Here is a 24999-nt window from a genome sequence, read left to right as displayed (position 1 = left end):
TCTCTTGAAGACTTGTATTTGGTTCGAATGTCTCTGTAATGTTAGCCAAAATTAAGATAAAAATGAAAATTTAAGACAAAATAAGCTGATAACCAATATGCAGTTGATAAAGTAAATCCTTATAGTACTATCAGAACGTGCAGCTGGGAACTGATCAACTATTTTTAAGTGCAAGATGTCAGCTTCTTCAAATCATGTCATATTCCTGTAATGTACAGTAAAAACCAAAAATGTAGCCGTTCTTACCAGTACCCAACGAAACACTTTGTCCTGGCACAGATGGAGAGCAGGGCATTGAAATTAGCCAAGGCAGGATGCAGTGCAGCTCATGAAGCCCAGGTACAGAACAGTGTAGTAGATGCAACACCAATAGAGAGCAGTACAAAACATGTAGTACTGGTGGACAGAAGTACTATAAATGTAGTAAACATAGAAAGCAATAAACTTCATGTAGCACAGGGTGTGTGGATAGCAGAACACTACATGTAGTGCAGGTATATTGCAGTACAGTACATGTACATAGTACATATAGAGAGCACTGCAGAATACGTAGTACAAGTAGACAGCAGGAGACTACATATAGTAGAGGTAAAGCCAGTGCAATAGTAGTTGACAGAACAGTACATGTAGTACTGGTAGATTAAGGCACAGTACAGGTACATGGTATAGATAAGAGTGCAGTACATGTAGTAGTTGAAATAAGGAATACACTACATGCTGTACACTACACTGCAGTGCATGTAGCACAGGTACTGTAAATAGTCGAATATTAAATGTAGTACAGGTAAATAGTAGTACCATATATGTAGAACAGGTAAAGCACATGTAATACATGTAATATAGGTAGAGCAGGGCTTCACAAAGTGTGGCCCATGAACTGAGACAGCAGAAGAGATAAAAATAGTGGACAGCGAGCAGCACCATGTCACCAGTGCTGCCCGCAGCCAGATGTCACCATCAGCATCCTCAGGAAGCAGATAGTGGTGAATAGATTGTTGGAGAAGGGATCATCGGCTCCTTATTCCACTAATCATCATGAGACAGCAGATATTATGATGCCACATCTACACATCTGCTGTGCAGAGAGTCGGTGCAAGGGAATGGGAGCAAGGTGAGAATGTGAGGCTCATAGATTAGAATGGAGGCTATATGGGGCACATGTCTATAGGAGACAATGTGGATCTCAAAGTATATAGGAGGCTATATGGGGTTCATAAAGTATATAGGAGGTTATATGATGCTCATAATGTATACAGGAGGTTATGTGGTGCTCATAATGTATATAGAAGGCTATATGGACCTCAAAAAATATATAGAAGGGTATGCGGGGCTCATAAGGTATATAGGAGGCTACAGAATAATGTACTAATAAAGTATATGGGAGGCTATATGGGGCTTATGATATATTTAGGAGGCTATGTGGGGCTCATAATGTTTACAGAAGGCTAATTGAGGCTCATAATGTATGTAGGAGACATTGTGGATGCTCAGAATGTATAATGGAGTCAATGTGGGACTGTACATAGGAGGCACTCTGAGACTCATGCTGTATATGGAGGCCATGTGGGGGTTCATATTATATGTAGGGATCTATATGGGAGCTCAAACTGTATTTAGGAGGTTGTATGGAGCCTCATACTGTATATAGAGGCTATGAGGGGCTCATACTGTACATAGGGAGCTATGTGGGGCTTATACGGTATATGGGTGGCTATCTGGTGAAATCATACTGTATATAGCAGTCCGTGTGGCAGCTCACACGATGTATTGGCCTCCACATCACTCACAGTCTCTCATGTGGCCCCTCAGGAAAATGAATTACCAATCCCTGTGGTAGAGGATAATATATTACATGTAGTACATGTAGCACAGGTAGAGAAGGGTAAAGTACATATAATACATATAGTACAGGTAGAGGATAATTTATAACACAGTACAAGTTGAGAGCAGCACAGTACATATAGTGCAGGTAGATTGCAGTACAGATAGACAGCAAATGTAGCACAGGTACTGCTGATAACAAAACAATACATGTAGACAGCCGCACAGCACATACAGAAGTATACTGTAATGCCACACTTCTAGCTATCTAATCAGCACTTGCACTTTAGTAACACAACCTCTCAGTGTGATGTGCTAATTAGTTATTACAATTGCTAATGATTGTGAACCTTGCTAAATATTGTTACACTTTACAATAGCCCAATAAAGGGTATCGTAGGTTGACAATATAGTGTTTGTCATTAGCTGTACCATTATTTATGTACTTCATAAAATTATTAAATCCAAAGTAAATCAACATTTTAAAACCATTATTGCTGACAGAGACATTTTGAAGAATTTATTCATCCAACTACTGATAATGTAAGAGTTTATTAACTTTTTGCCAGTATTGTTAATGCAGTAATCACCAGTTGTGCTTGCTATTAATCCATTAGGCTGCATGAATGTGCTCAAGGATTTGACATCCACCTACTGTATGGGACACAGTATAAATGGTTCAGCACTGAAATGCTTAACAGTCAGTGACGCTCCTAGATATAACGGCAGCTCCTAAGCAGCTATTTGTCTTTATTTGTTTCAAATAAAACTGTATGGATAAAAAAAAGTAGAATAAACAATAGAAACGTTGTATCACTTTATGAATTTATAAGTTAGAAATATGCCAAGAAAATATTCGTTGCAGGAAACAAGATATGTATCGGGTGTATGAAATGAATACAAAAGAATTAAAAATGGCATCTGAGAACATATAAAAAAAAACATTTTGCAAATAAAAATGTCAAGTCATATCTTGTTTCAACATAAAAATAAACAATAGTCTTAATATTTTTTTTTCCATAAATTATAAAACATGGCCTGTTAACCCTTGAGAGTCAGATCCCTCTTCGGTTGGAATGCAGCTCCAAATCATTTCCCAGTTTTGTAACAAAATGATGTGAGAAATAGGAGGGAGCACCCAGAAAATAAACTGTATTGGAAGTCCGCTCATCATGTAAAAATTTATCAGAAAAATATATGAAGAAATAGTTGTAATCACCCTGGATTTCTTGTATAGAAATAGAATATTTCAGGGTATCGTTATAGTGATTTGAGAAAAAAAAACTTTTTTTTTTTTGCACAGCTTCCTCGGAATAAATGTGGAAGTTACAATCACACAATCAACAGGTTTTACCAGTCACAATTTAGAACAAAATAAATGTACATTATTGCTGTTTTTACAGAAGAATGCCTGGCCCCATTCATACACATAGTAATTTGTCAAATCGACATTTGGGACAAAAATCATCCACTTCTATAATTTTTAGGCAATGTACAGCAACATATTTCTCTAAGTAACTCCAGAAAGTCAGCGGTGGTTATTTTGAGACTTTAAATTTAACACAATTAATTTTTATATCCATTTTTCTGCTGCCTTATGGTGTAAATTACCAACAGGGTTCCAAGACTCAAGATCTAACAAAGTTGGTTGGGCCTTTAGTATTTCAGTAACGTGGTCCCCAATATGTGGATATAGCTGGTGAAATGTAAAGATACGGCACATATTAAAATCCAGAAACTATCCAACATAACAGGTGATTAGAGATGAGTTGACCCATGGAAGTTTGGTTCGGCAGGTTCAGCCGGACTTTCCCAAACTTGACTTGAACTCCAATGGAAGACACTAATTGGGCAGTTCAGGACTCTGCTCACATGCAGCCAGCCTTAAACAAAACACATCCATAGGCGGGTAGATGGAGTTTCTCTATTTTTTTTTGTTTGGTGCACACTACACCTGATCACGCTGTTGTTACCCCCAGTGTGAGCCGATCAAACGCTGCAAGCGTCTCGCACTGGGCTGAGTACCGAGCGTACCCGAGCAAATGAGTGGTTTGCAGACGTAAAGCACCTGAACTCTGAACCCAAACTCTATTTTTTTGTAAAATCTGTAATTGGTACAAACACCGAACCTCAGGTTCTACCATCTCTAGAGGTGAAGCTATTTTGTAGGGATGAATGGGCTCACATACTTTAACACTAACTGATGTACTATTTTGATTCACTTGTCTTCTTTGTTTCGCTTTATCTACTTTTAACACCTCTATGGAAATCTGATATAATTTAACACGAACATTTTTTCCAGAAATCTGAAAAATTCTGAAATGTTCACAACGTTCAAGCACTACTCTGCAAATAAATACAGACAATGTCCTTCCCCAGAATAAGCCTAAAGGCATAGGCCTAAAATCACAATGATGTAGAGGTTTACAGTGGCTTATTGGAAATCAGATAACTCTTCAATGTGCTTATGGTTGTCATAATAATGGGTGCCATAGGTTCATCAGAAGAAAGCTCCAATTTCAAACGTCAGATCTTAAAGGGGTTGTCCACTCTAATCCTCACATTGCACACAATGAGCCAGCATCTGACTACATGGCCATGTCCTCACTCATTGGCATTGAGCAACTCCATGCCCATCTAGTCAGATTCAGGCAAGGATTAAGCATATTGCATATTTGCGTCCACATGGCCGCCGTTCCCGTCTCTGACCCCGGAGAATTCTCACAGTACACAGTGCACGCAATGTGAGGATTCATAAGTCTGCAGTAACAGAGTAACTGAAGCATTGTCATTTTAGACCAGACAACCCCTTTAAGGTTAATAGGACTTGGACTTACTAATAAATACAATTCTTATGGATTTATTCACCAATAACCTACAATAATTTTTTAATGACATGCCTAGCTTACACAATAACAGCATCATTTAGGCTCTAACTATAAACGGACGTGCATGTGCTCAGTAAAGATTGAGTACATATCCTCAGAATACATTTTTTCCAGTGGGCTCAAGGCACACCATCCCTGATTATATATCTAACCTACATATGAAAGGGTTTCCAAACACCCCAACACACCTTACTAGGAATCACCCCTATTCATCATTACCTTTACTCCTGCTTTTTGCCTACGTTTGTATCCTTTGCATGCTTTGGGTTTTTTTGCACCCAATTCATTATTCTATTGTGCATTTTTAAGTCTATTTTATATATGCCCACCTGCTCTTTGTATTTATTTTCTGTTTTGTGGTGGAGCTAAACAGTTCCAGATGCTTATACTTGGTTTAACAATTGCAACATTTTTAAAAGTCACAAAATTTGGCGCAACTCCACTCTATTCTCTTTTATATTTTTGGCACACTGTTTGCACCATTTTGCAAAATAGACAACTTTTGGCACTAAAGAGTCCCAAAAAACATTCAATATAAATAAAAATAATTGACTTTGCACCAAGTTCAAGAATCACGTATGCTATTTTTTAAAATTGGGCTCAAAAAACAGCAACTAATACCACAAGGCAAAATAGGGAGGTGGCTTAAAAAAAAAGATAAATCGGGGCCAATGTGCTGTTTTTTCTTTTTAAGGCATCACATCACAAGGCAGCAGAAATGTAAATGTATGCACAGTACAGTTTACTTTAAAAATTACTTAATGGACTTGTGTTCACAAACTCCAAGACCACTACAGGTTTTAGCTATTGACAATACACAACTTAATGGAGACCAGTTTACATTATATTCATACAGTACACATAGTTTCTCGTACCACCAATGTATAATTATTGCCAATATTAACCAAATAAGGCTTAACATGGCAGCCATTTCCCTTGTGCAGTCAATCCAAAATTGGACAGGCCTAATGGACATTTAGCCCGATTATCAGTTTAGGGCCCCCATACACATTCGTCTGTTGGCCGAACTCATTAGTGTTGGTGGGTTCATCCATCATTAGTCTAATGTGTATAAACATTGCAAGGAATTCTCATTTATGATAATTTGCCAAAGTAAAAGCACCCTAGTTAGAGATGGTCAGACTTGTGGAAGTTCGGGTTCTGCGAGATCAGACGGACTTTAGATAAAATTCAGTTTGAGACCCGGACTTGACGTGAACTCCAATGGAAGTCAATGATTGGACAGTTTGGCTCTCTGCCCATATTCATCCTGCCATAAACAGAGCATTTCCACGGGAGGATGGGATTTTTCTGTTTTTTGGGGGTTTTCTGTACACACTACATTTGAAAATGCTGATTTTACCCCCAGTTAGAGCCATTTAGAGACTACAATCGGCTCTCACTGGGCCGAGCACCAAGTGTACCCGACCATCTCTATGCTTGATTGTGTGGTTAGCACATGTAAAGCACCTGAACTCCGAACTTGGACACCAATTTTTTTTAAAACGACCATGTTTGGTACGAACATTGTACTTTATAGTTCAGGTTCCCTCATCTCTAGTTACAATGTGTCTGTCTTTCATTTTTCTAAACTATACAAAAAATTTGTAAATTATTTTAATGTTATATCTCCGATGGACGGGGTCTCTGATTTGACGATATAAAGATCCAAATCCCCGGCTCCCAATTTAAAGAGGTTATCTGACTTAAAATGTAAAAGGACATTAAAATAGCAGCAACTGTTGTAAATCAAAACAAGAAACTGTACTCAACTCATCTTTTCCCTGCAGTCCCATTACTCCTATTCAAAACGTTACTGTCAGCAGGTTTTTGCTATGTTATGTGATGTAGGGACAGAGACTCTGATTCCAGCGATATATCACTTAGTTTACTTGGTGAAGCAGTTGTAATGGAATCACAGTTTTATCTGTTGCAGATTTAGCATAGCTCTGAATGCTCAGCTGTGTATAACTACACCCACATCACTGATTAGCAACTTACAATGACAGTTTACAATATATATTGGCAGAGAGAAGCTAATCAGTGCTGTGGGCACGGTTGGACTAAGAGGCAAGAGACCACTTGTCCTGTAGTGATAATCTGCTACTGATAAAACACTGAATACATTGAAGCTGCAAAACACATCTCAGAAAGTGACAGAAAGCGGGAATGATGGCCTCTGCCAAAACATCATGGTGCTCTCAAGGTTACATAGCAAAAACCTGCTGACAGTATCACTTTAATAAGAGGTTCAGCCATCTATGTTAACAGAGCTCAGCAGCTCCACCCGTGTTGAAGGCATGAGCAGCTCATAGTTGCTGAGATCAGTTATTGGCTACAACATTTGATGTCACATTATAACCACAGACAATGATACCGGGACCCAGGGAAAGTGAATAAAGCTCAGTTTGTTGCTTTGTTTTCCCCGTTGGAAAAACCTTTATAATAAGTGGAAACTGATATATGTGTTTATTAGGTTCCCTACTCTTAATATATTTTCAGCACTGCAGCTGCTGTTCACGTTCCATTGATTACTCCTGTGCCCAAAGGCGGGGAGACAGAAACCGGTGCCGAGTGGACGAGGGGCTTGCATGACATCACAAGGTCACATGAGCCCCAGCACTGCTCGAACCGCGCCAGCCGTGGAGGTGAGTACAGGCATTTTTATTTTACCTGGGGGAAATGTGTAATCAGAAGGGGATATCCTAATAGTGGATAAACCCTTCAAGAGTTAAGAAACCATTTTGCACTATCAATGGACATCTGGAAAACATTCCTTATCGCATTGGAAAAGTTTCTTATAGTGTCTATTGCCATACTTTTTACGTCATGTTTTAGCGAATGATATTTTTGGATTCCATTGTACAATTAGGAAAATGGCTGCACAGCTTTGCCTCTATTACATGCAATAGTGGATGGAGAAAGTAAACATAATTAAAGTGCTCAGTTTCCCATTATTGCAGAACTTTGCATTCTATTTGGTACATATGTAAAGGGGCATTTATGAAAACAGGCGCACAAGTCAAATGTAAATCCCTATCATCAACCAATGATTTTCCCTTTAATCCCTCTTAAGGCTCTACTGACTTTTCTTGTCATAAAAAAGTTATCACAGCTAAAATAAGTTTATGAAATGTTGACATTGTCATCCGTTGGCATCTGACCCCTCCTCTTGTATAATTTTTGGAGATTCCAAAAAGCAAAAGCACAGCATGCTGCTTGATTTGCCCAACTTCATCCCAACAGTGCCTAAATTGTTCATTAAAATCTCTTATTGAACATTTGATGCAAAATAGAAGATATCAGTCTATTTTTTTCAATCAGAAACACGGGGTCTCAAAACAGATAAAAGTGCTTCATTTTTTTGGGGGGGGCATATATGTAAAAAAGAAAATACCTAAATGTCACCAAAAGATTTAAAGTAAGTTACAAAAAAAAACCAATGAAACTACTTGTATCATAGCAGAGGGAAAAAGTACCTTCACTATGGTTTTAGGATGGTCTTTAGAGGACCTATGGACTTGTCATATACTGACAATTTGTGGATATACTGGGGAAAATGAGTTAGACTCGGCTTGTACGTATAGTCCATGTCTTGTCTGACAAGGATACTAAGTGTTAAAGATCACTCTTCAGTAATGTATTAAACAGACATCTTCGTGGATTTTTTCTCTGCTCGCAATCCTGCAGGACGATGGAAGGCACGGTCTACTGAACAGGGATCTATGAACCATTGTAAATGGGATACAAGCTTCTGTGACAGTACAGGGTAACATTTCAATCAATGATGTATATAAAAAAAAAAAAACAGTAAGAGAAACATGGAGGATTTTTTCAGCGCTCTACTAATGTCTTAAAGGTCATTACATTTATTAGGATTTATTAAAGCCTGGGCCCAATTGCCATTCCCAGCGATGAGAGAGCTTATTTTGAAGAGTATTTCTACGATGCTGTCAGCCATTATCCAGCAAATGGGTTGCACTTGTATCAATCAATACGCAGCGATGCATGATGCCACTAAATTCGATGCTGGAGCCTTGCCAGCTTTGCTTAGTTTACGAGCCACCTTTGTGAGCTGGTTGGGATTTCTATTAGACAAGCCGAGGAACTTGCAATATCCAACATGCTGGAAGATCAGACGCTGAAGACCTGAGAAGTAACAGCGGCATCTCTGTCTCCGTTCTCTTCATATCCCATTCAATAGGCCAGTAAACCAGGTACCATCCAATGTAAAAGAAACAAATTATATTTATATATTTATATATATAGATTTGTTTTCCTTTAAAAAATAAAGAATCTCTCGCGTGGTCAACAGATAAAGTCACTCCACCCATCTTTTACTATAAAACAGACTCCATATTTTCACACCACTCGTGATCTTCCAGGTTATAGATGAATTTTGTCCTGTTCGTTTTATTTTGGGAGATGGACTCTCTTCCAAGATTATCTAAGGTCAATGTTGACGCAAAATATTCACTTGTAGTGAGCCCTCCCTCATGATTTTTTATGTATCTCTTATAGTTTTTCCTTAGGCATTGCCATGTTGTGGTATACAGGATAAAAGCTAAGGACTTCAGGGTTATGGCAATGCTGACGTAAAGATATCTATAGGCAACATTGTCATACAGTGCACAGGCTCCTGGCTCTCCGCAAAACGTGCTCCAAAACAAACAGGTAGAGTCGATCCCAGCTCCAAAGATCAGTGGTGGAGGTATAAATCCTGCAAAATAAAGATACAAATACATAAATAATGGTATGAAAAGGTTTTAGGACCTTGTTTTATATTGATGCCTACCTGCAAGAATGTCAAAATTACATCTGTTGCAAATAAAGATGAACAAACTTGCTTGAGATGAATTGATTAAAAAAAAAATAGTAATTGTACTAATTTTTTGTATGAAATCAGCAAAATGGTAAAGGGGTTTATAGGACAAATTGATACTCATCTCATCGCTCACCAGTCTTGATGCTTCAGCAGTCCGGTCCTCCGCTCCTTCCAGACCAACTTGCCCCTTGTTCAGTGCGTGTTGTGATGTCCTAATGTGCCTTATGATGTCAGATATCTACTCAATGCTGAAAGCTCCAATGCATAGGAAAAATGTCCAAAAAGGATGTTATATTCTGGAGGAAATAGAAGGCCAGATGGAGCAGAGGACAGACTGTGATCTGTAATAGCAGTGGGACTGGTGATCGGCAAGATGAGTTTTTTTTGGGGTTTTTTTTACACTCTAGGATTATTATTTTCTGGGATTTTGGGAGATCCCAGAGCATAATAAAGAATATTGGATTGCCATTGAAAAACTAACTTTAATGTAAATTGAATTCTTTGCAAAATAAGATAAAACTGACCAGTTCCAATCTTGGAAGATTGGCTCATTAGTTGCACACAGTATTCTAAGGTTTTGCTGACTCATACATATTTGTCTAATCTATAGCATTTCATTTTTAATGGCTGCCCTTCATAAACATTGATTACTTTAGTTTTCTTCCGAAGTCTTTGTCCCTTCCACTTTCAATTGCTGCACTCAAAGCATGGTTCGAAAACCTGCATTCACTTAGTGACAGGACATGTCTTCTGCTTTCTCTTTCACTTTTGTGTAGGAGAAGATTAAATACTCAAGATCTGGCCACCACAGAATAACAGCAAATGTCATGCTTTGCTTCTCTGAATATTATTTGTCAGGTTTTGTAATACAATTAGAGAATAAGGTCCTACAGGTTCTTTAAATTGTAGATGTTGGAGAGACAAGATATCACAAATAGGGTGTTATGGATATCCAAATAAAGCAAGGAGAGGCTCACCTCATTGGGTTGTGGAGTCACAACCCCTGTAATAGCATGAATGGCTGCAGCTGGCCCACAAGGAATCAGCAAACAATCGGTGGAGGAAAAGAGTAAATGCTGCACTGCTATTGAAAGACCCAGGACCAGGATGCAGATAAGTACTGATTTTATTTGTTAATGTGTTTTGGAGCCAAATGCTCCCTCTGCTTGACAAATCACATTACCTAATGTGATTTGTCCTGAGGAAGGAGCACTTGGCTCTGAAACACGCTGACAAATAAAATCACTATGTAGTAATTTTATTCGTCAACACATTTTAGAGCTAAATGCTCCTTCCTCAGGATGAATTCCATTACCTAATGTGATTTGTCCTGAGGAAGGAGCATTTGGCTCTGAAACGCGTCGACTAATAAAATCACTAATTTTCTGCATCCTGGTCTTGGGTCTTTCATTGGCAGCACAGCATTTACCCTTTTCCGCCTCTGATCATTTGCAAGTTCTTTAATTTAGGAGGGTCTATCACTGTTTTAGAGAAGGAGTCCTCTTCTTTCGGTGTAAATTCTTCATTAGGTGTTACTTCAAAATATATATCAATAGACACAAAGGTGGAAAGCAAAACACTTCTTGATCTTTTACAAAATAACCACCATGTTTTTATTCCACCTTCAAATCAGTTTTGCGCTTCTTACACTTTTACTGCCAAGCAAACAGGTTAATTTCCCAAAAGTCTTTACATATACTAGTTATATGCATGCCCTGCAGAAATACAGCTATTAAGCTAGAATGGCGTGCTTCACATTAGCTTATTAAAATTGTTCTGCCTGTGGCTTAGCACTGTAAACCAGATGAGAGATGCATACACTAGAACGCAATTTATTATCCTTATAATCATTACTTGTAAAGATCACAATCTTAAGTGAGGGAGCGTTAACATTCTCATTTTGTCCATTTAATATTCAATATGTGCTTTCCTCCATACACTTTGCTGTGAGCAAGAAAAATGCATGGTTGTCAGCAATTTTTATCATAACATGGAGAACCTCAGGGAGCTTTATACATTTGATGGGTAGTAAAATTAAGGAATTCCTTTGTTCATAAAAGACCTAATCTCAGTTCATAATCTGTTAAATATCGGAGGGTCTCCTGAGTATATTTGTGAAGCTGGAAGTAGGTGACCTAGTTGTCATAACTGCCAGATATACCAGCGACTCGTGGTGTCTTGCCTGCCAAGTCTCATTAATATGCACTAAGTCTTTATGATTTGGATTCAGATTCACTAATTTCTACTTTCAGTATTCATCTTGCAGTTGCTTATGAAAGATGGCGTTTTCTCACTATGTCGCGCCAAACACATAAAATCTCATTTAAATGGCTTTTTGGAAAAAGTTGTGAATTTGCTGATGTCTTTAACCTTACCTTTCAATAAGAAAAGTATAATATAACATATTACAATGGTGCTACAGGTTTGCTAATATTATAAAACAAAAAATTAGCATAAATAAAATGAAAAAGAATAAAAACATGCAGGCAATGAGTCATTTTCTTTTTCAAAGTTGTTAAAATTGTATTAAACAACTTTTTTGTATCTATTTCTAGATGAGAACAAGTCCATATGGTCGTCAATGAAGCTACCACTTTGGTGATTATTAACCAAAAGTCCTACAATTCTGGGTAAGGCCCCTTTCACATATCAGTTTTTTGCCGTCAGTCAGAATCCGTCGAATTTTGAAAAAAAAAACGGATCTGGCAACTGATGCCGCTGGATCTTTTTTTTTCTCGTTGACATGTATTAGCGACGGATTGTGATGGATGGCCACACGTTTCATCCGAATCCATTGAAGAATGTTTGTCCGTCGGACAGAGACGACGTCCACAGTAATGTTTTTTGTGTACATCAAACAAACGAACAGCGACGGATCCGTCGCCATCCGTCATTTGGTAGAATGGAAGCCAATGGGTGCAGGATCCATCGTCATCCGTCAAATGACGGAATCTGGCGACGGATTCCGTTTTTTTAACTGAGCATGCTCCATATTATTTAGCCCCCAGCGAGTTGGATCCCTCGAAAAACGGATCCGTCGCATCAAGTTAGCCACAATCTGCGACGGATCCGCTGAGAAAATGGATTGTGATTGATGGCAAAAAACTGATGTGCGACAACTTAAGAAATGATATTTGCATTGGGATGGTACCATAGGTAATCAAAGTTACTCTAAATTTTAATGGTTGGGGGAGATTTATAAAACCATCTAAAAGAAAAAACTGTCTTTGTTGCCCATAGCAAGTATACCACAGTTTTGACTGGAATTCAAACCCTTCAGAAATATAATTCTTTTCCTTCCACCATTAGCCCTATATCTGCAGGTCAATAGTCTTTTTTTACATGCCAAGTTTCCCTTTAATTAAAGGAGTTGTCCCCTTTCAATTTTGGTAAACTACTGCTACAGTCTTTGTTGATCGGTAACAGCAATGACATTATGTCTACAATGCACATCACCTCTGCAGCCAATAATTGAAATCATAGAAATCATGGGCTTATGCTATCAGAACCAGCAGAGTTACTCAGGTCAGTTATTAGCTTTAGTGATGATGTTCACTAGACATTTGAATGGTGAGTTCATACCTTTCTACTATTTTACGCCTGTAACACCAATGTAGTCCATACAAAAATTCTTGGACAGGGACTCACATCCATGCATAAAACAAATAATCCACTAAAGAGAGCATGACAGTGACCAATTATAATCATAAAACATAATAAGCTCTATGAATATACAGGAATAGAAACATATACGGTAATATACTGTATATATATATATATATATATATATATATATATATATATATATATATACATATATATTTACAGTACAGACCAAAAGTTTGGACACACTTTCTCATTCAAAGAGTTTTCTTTATTTTCATTACTCTGAAAATTGTAGATTCACATTGAAGGCATCAAAACTATGAATTAACACATGTGGAATGAAATACTTAACAAAAAAGTGTGAAACAACTGAAAGTATGTCTTATATTCTAGGTTCTTCAAAGTAGCCACCTTTTGCTTTGATTACTGCTTTGCACACTCTTTTCATTCTCTTGGTAAGCTTCAAGACGTAGTCACCGGAAATGGTTTTCACTTCACAGGTGTGCCCTGTCAGGTTTAATAAGTGGGATTTCTTGCCTTATAAATGGGGTTGGGACCATCAGTTGTGTTCTGCAGAAGTCTGGGGGTATACACAGCTGATAGTCCTACTGAATAGACTGTTAGCTGCTTTTTTCTTGCCATAATACAAATTCTAAGTAAAGAAAAATGAGTGGCCATCATTACTTTAAGAAATGAAGGTCGGTCAGTCCGAAAAATTGGGAAAACTTTGAAAGTGTCCCCAAGTACAGTGGCATAACCATCAAACGCTACAAAGAAACTGGCTCACATAATGAACACCCCAGGAAAGGAAGACCAAGGGTCAACTCTGCTGCGAAGGATAAGTTTATCCGAGTCACCAGCCTCAGAAATTGGAGGTTAACAGCAGCTCAGATTAGAGACCAGGTCAATGCCACACAGAGTTCCAGCAGCAGACAAATCTCTTGAACAACTGTTAAGAGGAGACTTTGTGCAGCAGGCCTTCATGGTAAAATAGCTGCTAGGAAACCACTGCTAAGGACAGGCAACAAGCAGAAGAGACTTGTTTAGGCTAAAGAACACAAGGAATGGACATTAGATCAGTGGAAATCTGTGCTTTGGTCTGATGAGTCCAAATTTGAGATCTTTGGATCCAACCACTGTGTCTTTGTGCGACGCATAAAAAGTGAACGGATGGACTCTACATGCCTGGTTCCCACCGTGAAGCATGGAGGAGGAGGTGTGATGGTGTGGGGGGTTAAAGTAGCCCTGGCACACCGTTTATTTCCCAATAATAATGAAGGAAATGAAAGTCTCTTTTGTATTTTTATTGAAGAAGATGATACAGATGCAGAAAGTCCGCCTATGACTTTCTGCATCTGTATCATCTTCTTCAATAAAAATACAAAAGAGACTTTCATTTCCTTCATTATTATTGGGAAATAAACGGTGTGCCAGGGCTACTTTAACTCTACATATATTTTTTTCCTGAGCACCTGTGAAGGTGACGCTAGGTCCTTTTTGTTTTTTGATGGTGTGGGGGTGCTTTGCTGGTGACACTGTTGGGGATTTATTCAAAATTGAAGGCATACTGAACCAGAATCGCTACCACAGCATCTTGTAGCGGCATGCTATTCCATCCGGTTTGCGTATAGTTGGACCATCATTTATTTTTCAACAGGACAATAACCCCAAACATACCTCCAGGCTGTGTAAGGGCTATTTGAGTAAGGAGAGTGATGGCGTGCTATGCCAGATGACCTGGCCTCCACAGTCACCAGACCTGAACCCAATCGAGATGGTTTGTGGTAAGCTGAACTGCAGAGTGAAGGCAAAAGGGCCAACAAGTGCTAAGCATCTCTGGGAACTCCTTCAAGATTGTTGGAAGACCATTTCCGGTGACTACCTCGTGAAGCTCATGAAGAGAATGCCAAGAGTGTGCAAAGCAGTAATCAAAGCAAAAGCTGGCTACTTTGAATAACCTAGAATATAAGACATATTTTCAGTTGTTTCACACTTTTTTGTTAAGTATTTCATTCCACATGAGTTAATTCATAGTTTTGATGCCTTCAATGTGAATCTACAATTTTTGGTCATGAAAATAAAGAAAACTCTTTGAATGAGAAGGTGTGTCTAAACTTTGGGTCTGTATATATATCTATATATATATATATATATATATATATATATATGCATCATCTATTTACCATAAGCCATTTGTAATTTTGGTTTATTTTGGAGTTCTTGATTCGTTCTGCCACCTCCGCCCTCTTTGTCCTTTAGATAGTGTAGATTGTGTTATATATATTTTATTCCTATATGTTTTGATTACTGTTTCTTAATAAAGCTTATTATGTTTTATGGTGATAATCAGTGATATTCATTCTTTTTATAGTAGTTTATCTATTTTACACCTGTGGGCCAAAAAAATGAAAAGGGACATCCGTTTTAAAGTTCGGCAATTTGTTTTTCTGTTATTGTACACATTTCCCACCATGTGTGGGTGGAACCAGAAAGCTTTGTGAAGCACTTAAAAGGATAGTAACAGCTAAGTATATTGGACGAATTAAAGTCACAGTAATCATCAACAGTGTTGTGTGCTTCAGTATTACATAACCATAAAAAAAGCTTTTGTTAACCTGAAATTAAGGGCCCGACTGTACTAGGGACTTCTTGGCTGGAGAAACCGGGCATGTAGATCAGGATTCCACAACTCTCCACATCCACGTTCACAATGAAAGAGCTTGTACATTCTCATGAATTCTTGCTATGTCCACTAATGCTGTGCAGTTGTGTACTTTTTTAAGCTGTTACCCAAAAGTAACTGTCCTGATGATGGTACCTTTGGGTAACAACTTAGCAAAGTATTGGTAATGGATTACATTTAGTAAATCACTAATCTGTGGTTGCTTTATTATATATTATATTATATAAAATGGACAGCTCAACATGTGAGATACTCTAACTTCCACACATGAATTTAGAAAAACAGTAGTGGGCAACCCATTTAAATACCCATCTATAAAATATATGATAATATTGAGTGTATTTTAATGTTCAGCGACCATTATATTTAATGTCTGGCAATAAAACATGTTGACATACTGTATAATTGAATATTTACGTTGCGTGGATTCATTAGTATAATCATAATGGGTATTAAATGAATGAACAATAATTTACTTTTAATCCTGCCGTTGAAAAGTCATATTCAAGGGCTTGAAGCTTGTTTCACTATTATATTGTATCATTATATATTTCCATTTGCTCTTGGAAACACATGTAAAAATTATTGCTCAATTATTATAATTGCCAACATCACCCACAGTGGAGCATAGATGACTTCCATATCACAAAGTAATTCTTGGGATCTACTGACAGCCCAATGTCATTATGTATTTTTCTTTCGATTAGCTAGATTCAATTTGCTTGGAGATTTATAGTATTTTAAAAGCACCAATGTTATTTACATATGAGCAGTCAGAGTGCCTGATCTGTGTAAGGGTGCATTCAGATGAATGTATAAATCAGCCATATATTTTTATGCATCCCTAACGCTCGGGTAGGGTCAGGCCAGTCTGAGCACTGTGGTCCGATCTCAGACCAATTTATAGGGTCGTCTGAATGCACCTTTACCCTCTTATTACTTTGATTACCCCATTTTATTGTTGCTAGGTGATATTATCCATATCATATTTGTACCATATAGGAGTTTTCTTATCAGTTGACTTCATTCATTGCAAGGCAATATGTACGAGATATTGGTGGCAAAAATCTATTGTCTGCCTACCATAACAACCATTAAGAATTAGTTAAAGAGGACCAACCACCAGGATTTTCCTATATATACACTAAAGCCAGTGCTAGACTCATGCTATCAGGCTGATTCTATACATACCTTTAGTTGTGAGATTGTCTGTATATTTTCTGAAATATAGGCAAGAAAGGATTGTGAAATGCGCTGTTATTTGATTGATAGGTGCTGCAGAATATCTAATAGGCGGATCGTGTTTTACTAGTTATTCTTGCCTCTGTCTGCTGCTTGTCCTTCCTCTCTCCTGTCATTCTTCCCCCCTTCCTGCTCCTGTAATAACAGAGACAGGGGGAGGAAGGACAGGCAGGAAGATAAGGGCGGGAATAACTTGCAAAACCTGACCCACCTATTAAATATTCTGCAGCTGCTATCAATCAAATAACAGCGCATTTCACCAACTTTACTTGCCTACATTTCAGAAACTATACACTGATATCACAACTAAATGTATGTTTAACTTACAGCAAGATGGTCTGCAGTGTGTACATCGCCCAGGCCAAAAACTAGTACTCTACCAGGATACAGCTAAACCCCCACTAAAGTGGAAGCATCACAGGTGCAGGAGGAGCAAATCACACACACAAACCCATGGAATGGAGGGGGGCGAATGCTAGATGATAAAACTGCACACTAGTGGCTTGCATAGAGCGCTGTTCACACATGCAGAAAACACAGTAACAAACCTGCAGCCTATTAGGTGACGCCCATACTATTAGATCAGGCGGGCTGCCAAGCCGTACCCCACCTGTGTATCATGCACGGACAGACACTCTACAATGCAAGGCCCAAGACAAAGGGGCCTCGCTGTATCCTGTACAAAAAAATATGAGGTTTTTGTTGGCATTTATGGCCATAAAACATAAGCCTACAACCCTCGTCACGGGACCTCATGCTTGTAGGTCCCTCCACTAAATATAAAAATAGCAACAAAAAGAGGAAAATATCCTTCCCTTTTCCAATATTTTTGCCGAGGTCATGGATTCCGTGACGCACCTCCGGCATCGTTAGTGACGTCGTTGCGTGTGACACCAACGAACGACCGTTAACGATGGAAAATACTCACCAAATCGTACATCGTTGACATGTCGTTCATTTTAAAAAAATCGTTGATTGTTGAGGTCGCAGGTTGTTTGTTGTTCCCAAGGCAGCACACATCGCTACGTGTGACACTGCGGGAATGACGAACTACAGCTTACCTGCGGCCGCCGGCAATGAGGAAGGAAGGAGGTGGGCGGGATGTTACGGCCACTCATCTCCTCCCCTCTGCTTCTATTGGGCGGCCGCTTAGTGACGCCGCACGAACCGCCCCCTTAGAAAGAATTTTTGGAGTATATTTTCCTCTTTTTGTTGCTATTTTAAATGTATGTTTAGAATCGGTATGATAGTGCCAGTATAGCACTGGCTTTAGTTTATATAGGAAAATCCTGGTGGTTGGTCCCCTTTAACACATCTCTCTAAATAGGGTTTTTGGAATGAGAAAGTATGAGAAATGATAAAAAAAGACTGTTTTTATTGTGCTACAGGATTACAAAGGACCTGTTATCCCAGAATAATTTCCCTTTATTGAAGCTTTGACTATGAAGACCAGAGAAATTAACCTTCAGACCCTTTTCCACTATGGTATAAAAATGTAGCATGGCGGCCTAACATTATCTACATTAGCCAGGAGTTTTGAGTCAAAAAATATTAAAATATTAAATGAGGTTTAACCTTAACAAATCATACCCAATAAAATGCTTGAAGTTAATCAATTTTTCCCCTAATTGTTTCCTTACATGCCTACCAATTTACGTTATCCATATGGATACTAGAACTACAGTATATACCATATTTGCCAACATTTTGCTAACTATAAAGGTATTTAATGCTGTTTTTATTATTAACATCATGTCCTAGTATGACATTCAGTCCTGACAGCAATCTGAAGTCTCGGGATGTCATTGCCCTAAAAAGACAACACTTGGAATGAAGCCCGGGACTATTCATTGTAGAAAATCAGCCGGTGGTCAATAATGGATTTGGATACACTGTGCGGAGGAAAAGCATTACAAAAAAATCTGCTGTGATGTTCACTTTTTCTACAAGACAGGCAAGGACACGGGTCATTACAGACCACAAATAACGTTTATCATGAAAAAGAAAAATGCTTTTTGGAAATTTGCAATAAAGCATAATAAAAGGCGGTTTGGAAGTGGCGCAGACTTAGAACACTCTTGGTGCTTACTCTTTCCATTGCTCACTGTGTAACTTGTTCTCTTATGTTATTTTTCCCTTTATAAAAAGAACGATTTAGTTAGCAAATTTTAGCCACAAAGTATCTCAGCACTAAAAGTTAATGGAGCGTGTGAATCCTTAAGTCTTTACACTCAGTTATTTGTCCTCCAAAATTCTCCTGTCTTCAGCTTCTGAGATGCAAAGTAGATGTCACTGTCCGGGAATATGTGCTGGGGTTTCTGTCACTTAGTCACCCAGAGGGTCCTCACCTGCTCTTTATCTCTCCCTGATGGATATAACAAGGGGTACCCATCCGTGCCAATCTCCGAGTCCAGACATATTTGATTGAATCTTGACATAGGGTGTAACAAGCTGAACAGGTGTTACTTTAAATGATAAAAGCATTGTCTACTCAAATGTCACAAATAGTGTATTTTTCTCTTGAGTTGTCACTGACGTTCAATTTTATTAAAATCTGTGAAAATATGTTTTACATACGTTGTCCAGTGACTAAAAAAGTAATTTAAAAATATTAAAAATTGAAACTTACTAATTTATCTTAAAGGGAATATGTCACCAGGTTTTTGGTCCCCATCTGAGAGCAGTATAATGTAGAAACAGAGACTTTGATAAAATCAATGTTTTCTCTGCTGCAGATCGAGCAGTTATAAAGAGCTCATGAATATGCTGGACTACCGGGCAGCAAGCCAAGTAGTCCTGTAATGATAACCTACTGCTGATTAAACAGGGATTTTATAAAAACTACACTAAGCAGCCCAGTAAGTGACTCATCACTGGAATCAGGATGTTTTCCCCTATGTTATACCGCTCTCAGATAAGGTGGCAAAAACCTGGTGACAGATTCCCTTTAACTAATTCAAGATTGGGCCATTTTACCTCGTTCATTACCTGGCACATTTTTGGGTTTTCAGTGCATACTGTTTTAGGAGCACTAATATTTTTTCCTTCTTCTTGTCATGACACATAGGGTTTAATTTTATGCCATTGTCAAACATATACAGTGTTCAGCATACATGAGGCTACTCTATTGACTTTCTTATTATCACTGCAAATCATGTTTCTAGTCTTCTACTGTCCACTTTTCTTACTTTTTTTGTGAACTTGCCAATGTTTCTTATGAAGATATTGAAGTGGAAGCTTCTTCACTTTTTTGGGGGTCACTATTCCATATTGTGTAATGTGCAATATATGGTACTTGTATGGAAAGTCTGTGATTTCACCATTACAAAGCATATGAACTGCCTCCACTGCCGTATTTGTCACACTGGAATTGATAGACCTTGTGATGAGCTGATTTGTTAACTCCGATATTTTGCCTGGAAATCCACTTCTTGGCTTTTAAATGGAGGGACTTCATTTTGTATTTTTCCAACTGCCATGGCACATAAATGATGCTGTTTGACAATTTTCTTGGCCGAGAGTACATGGTCAATGACCTGGATGATGCCATTTCCCTTTTCTTGTGAAATCTTCTTCATGGTTGCTCCTTGTTTCTAACCAGTGACCTTTCACTTCGGAATCAACCTAACAACACACTGAACTATTATGGTATGTTAGAACAGGTTGGAATTTGTAGTATAAAGGATGAAAAAGAGGTTTCCACCACCAGGAGCAAAACAGTAACAGTGCCTTACTTTTGCATAGCAGAGCTTGTCTGGGTTTGTTAGAACAAAGGCGCTCCTGCTTCTTCCTATCAGGTAGTGATTTGGTGCTGTGAATACAGGTATCTGGAAGGCAGAGATATTAATATGCTATCTCTGTCTTCTCTATTGTGACTCTGGCTGTATCTGCTTACTTTGCAGTGATATTTTTGAATGCATAACGCTTCAGATTTTAAAGTCTTTGGGAGTTCCTGAAGTAGCTAAAAACAAAAATTGCACAAATATCCTAATTTAAGACCTCTTCCATTTTGCAGGTGTTCAAACACAAAAAAGATTCCTCTGCTTTGTTGAGTTGATATTTTCCTTCAAGGATTTAGAATCAGTTTATTATCTAATTTAGTTCCTTTCTCTGTTACAACTCAAACAGAAGCAGTTAATTCTAACCAATAAGCCAGACAGAATATCAAATATATGGGTTGGAGGTCACTTGGGTACTAATAATAAGAAAATAATAAGTTTTCACACATCCTTTAATTAAATATATAGTAGAGGGGCTAGTAGGACATTAAACTTTAAAAAGGTGAATTTCCATTGCCTAAGATTATGATATTTGTGCCATAAGCTGGTACAATGTCCTTAAAATAAGAGTACACAGAGCAAATGGGACACTGTTATAAGAATCCTGAATAGGACCTGTGCCCAATATATACCCTATGGCAATAAACAAGTTAGGAATGGGAGCTAATTGGGTTAACAGCTGACTCACTGATGGGAAACAGAGGGTGGTTATTTATGGAACCACTATATTTGGGTCCCAATAAACAGTGTAGTACCAAAGGGGTCAGTATTGGGCTCTCTAATTTTACATATTAATTGATGACCTTGTAGATAGCATAAAGAGTAGAATTCCAATAGTTGCAGATGATACTGAACTCTGCAGGGTAATTAACCCAGAAAAAAAGATAATTTAATATTACATTATATTGAATGACTAGCTGTACTACCCGGCTTCGCCCAGGTTAATAACTGTTGTTAACAAAATAGAATGTATTAACATTCCCGGGATAGAATGTATAAATAGAATGTATTAATGCCCGGGATAGTAACTGTCTTTCTGTTTCTCTCCCATTCTCTGTCTGTCTCCCCCTCTGTATATATCTCTCTGTCTCTCTCTGTATCTCTTTGTCTGTCTGTCTTTTTCCCTGTCTGTCTCTGACTTTCTGTCTCTTTCTCCGTCTGTCTCAATCTCTTTCCCTCTCTTTCCCTGTCTGTCTCTTTCCCTCTGTCTCTTTCCCTGTGTCTGTCTCTTTACCTGTCTTTGTCTGTCTCTTACCCTGTCTGTCTCTTTCCCTTTCTTTCCCTGTCTGTCTGTTTCCCTATGTCTGTCTCTGTCTCTTTGTCTGTGTCTGGCTCTTTCCCTGTCAGTCTGTCTCTTTGTCTGTGTCTGTCTCTTTGTGTCTGTCTCTTACCCTGTCTATGTCTGTTTCTTACCCTGTCTGTGTCTGCCTCTTTCCCTGTCTGTGTCTGTCTCTTTCCCTGGCTGCATTGTGACACGCCAACATTCCATATAAGGGCATGGCTGCGCATTCTTCTGAAGTTCTGGCTGCACTGTGGCTCCCAGCTCCATTCGCTTTAATGGAGGAAGTTTTTTGGTGAATAACTGTAAAGCACGTGGTTAAAATTTCCCCTCAAAACATAGCCTATGACGCTCCCGGGGTCCAGATGTGTGAGTGTGCAAAATTTTGTGGCTGTAGCTGCGACGGTGCAGATGCCAATCCTGGACATTCACAGACACACACACACACACACACACACACACACACACACACACACACACACATACAGCTTTATATATTAGATTTATCTAAATTGGAGGCTTGGGATGAGAAAGGGCAATTGAAGTTTAATGTAAATAAATGTAAGGTTATGCACTTGGGTAGACAAAATGGATATGTATAATTATGTAATAAACCAATATTTGATGTAATATTTAACACATATCAGTAAGTTTTATTGTTTTCAATATGTCTAAACAACATTTACCTTGGACATCGCTTATAAAATCTATAATAGGGTTTTCTTTCTAAAACAAATTTGGATATTTTGCTTGTTGTAGTAGGAAAAGGTCTCAAAATAACAAAATTCTGTCTGTCTGAATTAAACACCAGAGGGAAATTGCTGAAGGAAGATTTTTATATCTCCCATGAAGCTCAATAATAAATCAGTATTCAGAATTATATATTTCAAGATAGATTATTAAATAATCAGTCGTAGTACAGAATTTTTCATCTTTTTAAATAAATATTTTAAAGGTCCTTTGAAATATTTGACTAGTGATTCAGCAATGTCTAAAAATATATTCAATCTGAAATATATTTAATCTGATTGTAGCATATTACCAAGTTATATAGATATTCTAAAGTGTACCCAAAATAAAAGATTAGGATCTAGAATTATTTAGACAATTAAACATTTTCATGATTTTGGCTCTGTATAAAATCACTTTAAAATTAAGTGATCAAGACGTGATTGAAGTGTATCGATTAAAGGGAACCTGTCCGGTCCCCTATGCCCTCCATCCCAGCAAAATTCTAACCTATAGGCCCAAATTTCCTCCCTAACTAGCCCTGTATAATGCTATTCAGTAATATTAATGTTTTAAAATCTACTTATAAACCTTGCTGTACCTAAGCTAAGGAGGCCTGTGACTAGTCAAAGGAGCGTTAACTCCCCAGACTAGTCGGCACTTTTTCCGTGTTATCGCGCTCCCTGTTAGTGTTATAACATAATTTCCACAAGATAGAGTCACCATAAGCTCCTGGAAATCTCGCTTATGCATGAGGCTCATTTCAGCTGTGTCAGTGTGCCTTTCAAGCGAGGTGTACGCTTCCCGGCTTCATTAGGAGTACTTGCATAACCATAAGTTCAGAAGACATGTAAGTCAGTAATCTTCTGAACTTCCGATCATGCGCAGTGCTCCTAATGAAGCCAGGAAGCATGCACCCTGCTTCTGAGGTGCACTAACAGCTGAAATGAGCTGCACGCATGCACAACATTTTCAGGAGCTTATGGTGACTCCAGCTAGTGGAAATCCCATTACTCCCAAAGGGGTGTGATAAGCTGGATAAAGGGACGACTAGTCAGGGTAATTAAAGCCCCTGCGAGTAGTCACAGGCCTAATTAGCTTAGGGACAGTGAGGGTTAAAAGTAGTTTTCTAAACATTCATATTAGTGAATAGCATTTTATAGGCTTGGTTAGGGAGGGAATTTGGGCATATAGGCTTGAATGCTGCTGGGTTGGAGGGTGTACGAGACTTTACAGGTTCCATTTAAGCTTTATGTCATGTGGTTTTACAAAAATATGGCCAGATTACTAACTAAAATTTATGAAAATGTTATCATTGTCCTATTACTTCTGGAGAATGCTGTTAACATTACTTATTGTTCCCTCCAGCCATTGAGCCTGAGGGTTTTGTCCCACCCTGGGGACATGTAGAGGTGTTACTGGACTCTTTATTCTTGACCAAATACAAAAGAGTTATTTTTCCTATCAAAAATGAGCAACTTAGATCAGTGTCTTTCAATACAACCTCTAAAGTAGACATATTTTCAGGAACTCCTTGGCATTGCATAAGTAATGTAATTATTGTTAATGCCTCAAAAATTACAATTAATGTTCTTCCTACCGGATATTCTCAAATCATCATTTAATGGGATACATGAAAACAATGGTCATCATGAGTTCCTAAAAGGCAGTAGTCAAGATCTGTTACCTATTCAGTAGTGTTCCCAACTTGATTTAAACCTGCCTAAAGATGTTTGGCATGAGGGTTGGCCAAGCAGACCACAAACTTTGATAAGGCTCACCTCACATCAGCGGTATTTTGCCGCAAAACCGGATCCGTTATAAATGCGTTTCAGTTCAATTAATTTCCAATGGAATCACGGCAAGGTGTGTTCAGATGCGGTTGTGTTTGACGCACGCAACCTCATGTGACCGCATCTTGCTGCGATTCCATTGGAAATGAATTGAATTGAAATGCATTTGTAATGGATCCGGTTTTGCGGCAAAATACCGCTGATGTGAGGTGAGCCTAAGAATATTATAATATACAAATGTAATCACCTTGAGTAGGGGCACCCTGGGAGTGGGTACACATACTGTAGTTTAGAAATTCTCAATGGAAAAATAGAGCATAGGACTATATCTATAGCTAAAATATGTATTAAAAA

General features: G+C 38.3%; 1 protein-coding gene across 1 annotated transcript in view; it reads right to left on the bottom strand.

Moving 5' to 3' along the window:
• Positions 1-2354: 2354 nt before the first annotated feature.
• Positions 2355-24999, bottom strand: part of SLCO3A1 (solute carrier organic anion transporter family member 3A1) — a 490895-nt gene continuing 468250 nt past the window's right edge. The window contains exon 10 of the mRNA XM_075345971.1: positions 2355-9429. Coding sequence (XP_075202086.1) covers positions 9050-9429 — 380 coding nt within the window. The 3' untranslated portion in view covers positions 2355-9049. The remainder of the gene's footprint in view (positions 9430-24999) is intronic.

This window comes from Anomaloglossus baeobatrachus, chromosome 4 (genome assembly GCF_048569485.1).
Source record: "Anomaloglossus baeobatrachus isolate aAnoBae1 chromosome 4, aAnoBae1.hap1, whole genome shotgun sequence".
NCBI lineage: Eukaryota > Metazoa > Chordata > Amphibia > Anura > Aromobatidae > Anomaloglossus > Anomaloglossus baeobatrachus.
Note: the sequence above shows the minus strand (reverse complement) of the source record. Positions and strands in the feature narration are given on the sequence as shown.